Source organism: Chaetura pelagica, unplaced genomic scaffold (genome assembly GCF_000747805.2).
Source record: "Chaetura pelagica isolate M959 unplaced genomic scaffold, ChaPel_1.0 scaffold377, whole genome shotgun sequence".
Classification (NCBI taxonomy): domain Eukaryota; kingdom Metazoa; phylum Chordata; class Aves; order Apodiformes; family Apodidae; genus Chaetura; species Chaetura pelagica.
In genome coordinates, this window is record NW_009953908.1 from 1,260,439 (window position 1) to 1,266,602 (window position 6,164).

The following is a 6,164-nucleotide window of genomic DNA, read 5'->3' on the forward strand; positions in this document are numbered from 1 at the left end:
AGGATGCTAATCACCAAGATGTCATGCTTCATCCATCAGCATGACATCCTCCATCCTTGCCAACTCACCTTCAATCCAGAGGGATCTTCAGCTGCTGTCTGCTTTGGTGGACAGGATTCCAGAGATTTATGAAGATTATTAATAGCCTCACTTATGGCACTGTGTACAGCCCTGATTCGGTCTTCTGTCATTCTTCCTCCATATAGATTCTGCACACCAGAGTTCACTGGAAAGATATGGAATTGTGCACAAGATGTGTCTACAAAGCCAACTTTCCCAAGCAGATCTTTCATTTCAGAGATTGATCTCAGTGGCTACTGATGCCTGGGGGCACTATGCAGCTCACAGCAACAAAAAAAGGTTTAGTACTTTCATGTATATCCACAAGTTGTAGACTTACTTCAGAAATTGTCCTTACCACTGTTTTCTTGAATTGGGAAAAAAAAAAGAAAAAAAAAGAGAGTAGTCCTTCTGTACTTACTTCCAAACATGTGGCCATAATATTCACTGGAACCCAAAGCAGCAGCAGCAGCAGAGGGGTGACTGTGTGAGCCTGAAGAGGTCCCTGCTGTAGGACCCTGGAACGGCAGGGCCGTTGTCAGCTTTGTACCATCTGGCCTGCTAAATGGGTCAGGCAAAGACTTCCTAGGGCAGCTGCTGCTTGTGCTATCCGCCCCTAAGGAAGAAAGGAAAGGCAGGTTGAAAAGCCTGCATGATGGACCTCAAACCTTCGTGTTACGGCCCAGAGAAAAGCCTTTGTTTTGCCCAACAGTCTGCTTGCAAAATATTAGTAAGTGGTCACATGGATTTAAGGGCAGGTAGCAGGTTACGGTGTCACCTGAGCCACTGCAGTTACTAACATGCATGCTCCTAAGCCTGCTCCTACGTGACAGGCAATACAGTTCAGCTCAAGCTTCAAGGTGTGGTTTATAACAATGGTGAACTTCGCAACTGTGACCAGATCAGTGCAAATGCAAGGTCAGTTCTGCACACTGTTCTCAGAGAATTAGCTCCTTTTAAAAGACATCTTGCTTGTCAACGTTTTGGTCATAGAAACATCCAAGAACAAATGCACCAAGAACTCATGAGCTTTTTGCTCCTTCCTTGAAAGGTCTGTCTTGCCTAAAACCAGATCTGGTATAAGACACAGGGACTGACTGTTGTGTGGTGGCCTGGGAGTTACTGCTTCCCTGCTAGAGATCTTCAGTTTCCAGAGTTGTCAAACTGTACCTTTTCATCAACACAATAGGTATTATGATTACAGAGTAACTCTCCTTTTGAGCTAATCATACAGGTAACTCAACAAAATGCCTTTCTTCCACAGGTGATTAATAGTAATTAATTCCTAGAATTAGGAAATCATTTTACAGGAATGGCACACTGGAAGAGACTTATCTTATACCTGGTAACTGAAAGATTCAGACACAGCAGCCAAAACATGCATCAGCAGCATGGTTCCATACTGCAACAACGTGGAAGTTACCACTTCCCTGGGAAGGTCTCACAGAATCACCTGCCTCAATCATGTAGATAAAGCTGGAAACGGAACTAGCCCTGAGCCCTAAATGTGGGAAGAAGCTCTCTTGGGAAGCCTCCACACTTCAGAGGAATCACTTGAGTTTTTCCGTTCAGCATCTCCCAGACAAACACTTTATAACTAATACTTTTCATTTTCAGTGAATCTCAGCAGACAGACTATATATAGACCACATGCCTATATATGTTTATGCTATTTTTTTAAATATTAACAACTATAGTAAGACCAACTGTTTTGCAAAGTTCTGGGGCAAACAAATTTAGCCCTACCTTTTTCAGTAGTATCTACTGTTGAAATGTTCAGAGCACTGAGAGCAGCTTCTAAATCCTGCACTTGCTTTAATAACCGTTCCCCTTTATCTGGCAGCAGCTGAATGTTCACTGTAGCCAAAGTACTCTGCAAAACAAACAAACAAACAAAGAATCCAAAACCTGAGTGTGCTCACCAAGCTCTCTGCCAGCAGAGAACGATCAGGTCAGAAGTTTAAAAACACTAATCCCATGACACAGTCATTTGTATTTTGATATTGTTCTACAACATCCAGAAGCATTTAAGTGCCATTTGAGGGTGATTTAAATAGTCTTGTAGCAGAAAATAAACTAAATACTAGTATACTTTAGAAGAGATGAAAGGATGCAGGGCTTCTCCCTTTTTAAAAAAAACAGGAAGAAGAGATAGTCAAGTGACTTTTGGACAATCTTAACATCTCTCAAAGCACCTAACATTCAACTACTTGCATGTTTCCATACATGCAGGAACAACAGTTCCAACTGTTTATTTCAAGGGTCTGTTCTGAGCTCTAAGCAAACAGGTGTTTTTATAACAAAGACTAAGAAACATAGTTACTGACAATTGTTAAAAAAAGTAGACAACATAGTTTACTTCATCTTACTGTGAGCTAGATCACTTTTGCTGCATAAGGCCAGGAGAGGCCACGGGAAACAGCCACGTTATTTACAAAGGTTAAGCTGGCTCTGTACTGTTCCCTCTTTTCAGGTAAAAGACAGATGCTACCTTAGGCAGGTCAAAACAGAGCAACCCCAAATGCACAAGGTTGTCCTTCCTTAGGGGTAATTGTCTCATATGTGGCTTAAAACAATTAACCTGTGCCTAGGCTGAATTCCCTTTCTACCCTCATCTTTCTAAACCATCCGAATATTTTGAGTTTCTGTTGTGAGGGGATACCATTTTCTGATGCCTGTCACAAGGGAAGTCACACTGAACACAGACCAAAACCAAGGAATAATAGGTGCAATAAATTACCTTCTTCTGCCTCAGCTGAACTACAAGATGGTTGTGAAGAGCTTTTGGGTCCTGGAGTCCTTCCACACACTGTGATGCTGCAGCTTGTGGCAAAGATGTCCCCTGCCTACTCTTTCCTGATTTTCCTGAAGGGATGTCTCTTGACTGCAAACCCTCAACTGATTTCTCAGGTTTACTTTTACCTGATGAGGAACAAGCAAATTCTACTTCATCACTGTCAGAGGCAGAAATTTCATCAGCAGGCTGTCCCAGCCCTGGTCTGATCTGTATCTTGGGTAGCTCTGCCTCTGCTCCTCCCTTTGGGGCAGCACGTTGCGATTGTGGTGCTGCTGGGAAAATGGCCTCTTCTTTAGACACTGGTTTTGTTTCTCCATTCTTCCCACTAACATCTTCTTTCTCTCTGGTTTCTTCATCTCCACGTTTTTTTAAGCTTTTCTCTCTGAGCTGCTCCTCTGGAGGCTTGGTACTTGCACTTTGCTTTCCAAGAATAAGTGGAAAGAGCTTTGATCTCCCGTCTGGCTCTTCTTCCACACACTGAGAAGACTTGGATTCCCTGCCACTATATTTCTCTTCCTCCCAAAGGGCGTTCTTCCCTTTCCAAGTCTCAGAAGAGCCAACCTTAGATTCAGACACTATGCTTTCTTTAAGTTCTGGATCACTTCTATCTACTGTGGACTGCTTCTTTTTTGTTTTCAGTCCTTCTAGAGGTTCTTTCTCTATGGAGGAATTGGAGGTTGATTTCTTTTCTTTATGTGACACCAGCACGCTCTCTGTCTCTGCTTCTACGCCTTCTGCTTTACTTTCCTCACCAGTTCTTTGCTTAACTTGTTTCCAGGACGATTGTTCACAATTCTTATCTATTACTCTGAATGGATTTCTTTGGCCACTGGGATTGAAGAGAGGTGCTGCATTGGGCTCAGATTCTACAGCTTTTGACATGTTGGCAGCTTTTGGATCCTGCAATAGATACGAGTAAACACTACTGTAACAAGCACAACCTGATCATCTCTAACACCACCACATTCTCTAAGAACGTCATCTTTCCTATCATTTTAGCAGGATCAGGATAAACAGTTTACAACGAAAACAGAACAAAACTGCTGGTTTTTTTGCTTTCTTTGCCATCTGCATGTTTTTTGCAGATCAAGTCCCAACAGGACCATCCTCAAAAAAAGAGGACAGCCAGAGATCAAAGCCAAGTTTCTTTTAAGACTGCAGAACAGTGATTGCTTCACCCAATTTAGGAGTAATAGAAGCCTGTTCTGGAGGACAGCAGGCTTTTAAGCTAGAAAATACAAATACTCCCACTGGGTAGTCTCAGAGACGACTACAGTATCCAGTACAAAAAGTCATACTGGAATAAGCTGACACTGTAATACAAATGTAACATTCATACCTGCCATGGGATTCTTCCACACCAGTTCTTCCCATTCAACTTACTTTTAAGGCATCTGTAAAACAACCTACCAAAGAATAAAACAAGATTTGAACTATAAAGGCCAGTAAAGCAACTCTAAGCGTTCTTTAAAAAGTGCTTCACACCAGAATCACAGGATTATTGAGGCTGAAAATGACCTCTGAGATCATCAAGTCCAACCTATGACCTAACACCAACTCATCAGCTAGACCATGGCACTAAGTACCACATCCAGTCACTTCCCTGAGAAGTCCATTCCAATGTCTAACCACCCTGTCCATGAGGAAGTACTTCTTAATATCCAACCTAAACTTCCCCTGGTGCAGCTTCAGGCCATGCCCTCTTGTCTTGTTGCTAGTTGCCTGGGAGAAGAGCCCAGCCCCCATCTGACTACAGCCTCCCTTCAGGGAGTTGTAGGGAGTGATAAGATGCCCCCCGAGTCTCCTCCAGGCTAAACAACCCCAGCTCCCTCAGCCTATTCCTATAAGACTTTCTCTCTAGTCCCTTCACCAGGCTTGTTGCTCTCCCCTGGACCTGCTCCAGCACCTCAATATCCTTCTTGCAGTAAGGGGCCCAGAACTGCTCACAGTGAGGCCCCATCAGTGCTGAGTACAGGGGGAGAATTACATCCCTACTCCTGCTGGCCACACTATTCCTGATACAAGCCAGGATGACAGAAACACCCCAGACAAGTTATCTTGCTCTGTACTTTACATCCAGACTCCCGCATATTAAAAAGCCACAAACACTGGCAACAAAGCTTTTTACAAAAACATTTTTCTCTGGATCAAGATTCCTAGAGTTGGGGTTTGGGTTGTTCCAACAAAAGTAACTGCTCAAGCAAAAATACTGTCTATGTTCTGAGCCTCAGAAGTGTCCTATGACTTCAAGGTGTAAGGAAACAGCTGTTATTTTAGTCACACTGCACAGGCCATCTCATCTTTAAGCACCTCAGGAACAGGAGAGCTTTGGATGTGATTATTTTTTCTTTCATACTGGCAGCCAACCAAGACTACTGCAAGAACTTTATGAACACTAAACTGGTTGATCTGATGCAACCATCCTGAGTCTGGGATGAACCAAATCACAGAGCCGGCTTCAGTACTATTAAAAACAAACATTATCTGTTTGCTTGGGTTTATAGCACTGAATATAACTGCTAATAAAAAGAGCATACATTTTGAAACATGATAATTGAAGGCCTCAAGGCTGGATGAGCCCTTCCAATTCCAGCAGGAAACTGAAAGTCTGCCACCAACCAAGCCATTCCAGATGTCCAAACCTGCACAACAAACCTTTGCTTCCACTCTGAGGAACTTACGTGTATTCATCTCTGTCCTGTTGCTGAACCAGGACTTGCAGCTCCACCACGCATCCCTCATGGATCAAGCAGTGAGAAGCAGGAACACTGCAAAGAGGAAAGGCAGAGGGAGAATAAAGCCAAGATGAGCTCTCCAGGGAACAGCGATGCCGGAAAAGAAGTCACAGAATCTTAGGGGTTGGAAGGGACCTCGAAAGACCATCTAGTCCAACCCCCCTGCCAGAGCAGGGTCACCCAGAGCACATCACACAGGAACGTGTCCAGGTGGGTTTTGAATGTCTCCAGTGAAGGAGACTCCACAACCTCTCTGGGCAGCCTGTCCCATGGCTCTGTCACTCTCACAGGAAAGAAGTTTTTCCTGATGTTTACATGGAACCTCCTATGCTCCAGTTTGCATCCATTACCCCTTGTCCTATCACTGGTCATCACTGAGAAAAGCCTGACTCTGTCCTCCTGACACTCACCCCTTACATATTTGTAAACATTGATGAGGTCACCCCTCCGTCTCCTCTTCTCCAAGCTAAAGGACCCAGCTCCCTCAGCCTTTCCTCATAAAGGAGATGTTCCACTCCCTTAATCATCTTCGTAGCTCTGCGCTGGACTCTTTCGAGCAGTTCCCTGTCCTT

At 43.8% G+C, this 6,164-nt stretch overlaps 1 protein-coding gene across 1 annotated transcript in view; it reads right to left on the minus strand.

The window, feature by feature from the left end:
* TTF2 (transcription termination factor, RNA polymerase II) overlaps positions 1-6,164 on the minus strand; it is a 21,912-nt gene that overhangs the window by 14,121 nt on the left and 1,627 nt on the right. The window contains exons 2-7 of the mRNA XM_010001445.1: positions 5,539-5,625; positions 4,197-4,263; positions 2,801-3,757; positions 1,807-1,933; positions 482-676; positions 69-226 (exon numbers count right to left, since the gene is read on the minus strand). Coding sequence (XP_009999747.1) covers positions 69-226; positions 482-676; positions 1,807-1,933; positions 2,801-3,757; positions 4,197-4,263; positions 5,539-5,625 — 1,591 coding nt within the window. The remainder of the gene's footprint in view (positions 1-68; positions 227-481; positions 677-1,806; positions 1,934-2,800; positions 3,758-4,196; positions 4,264-5,538; positions 5,626-6,164) is intronic.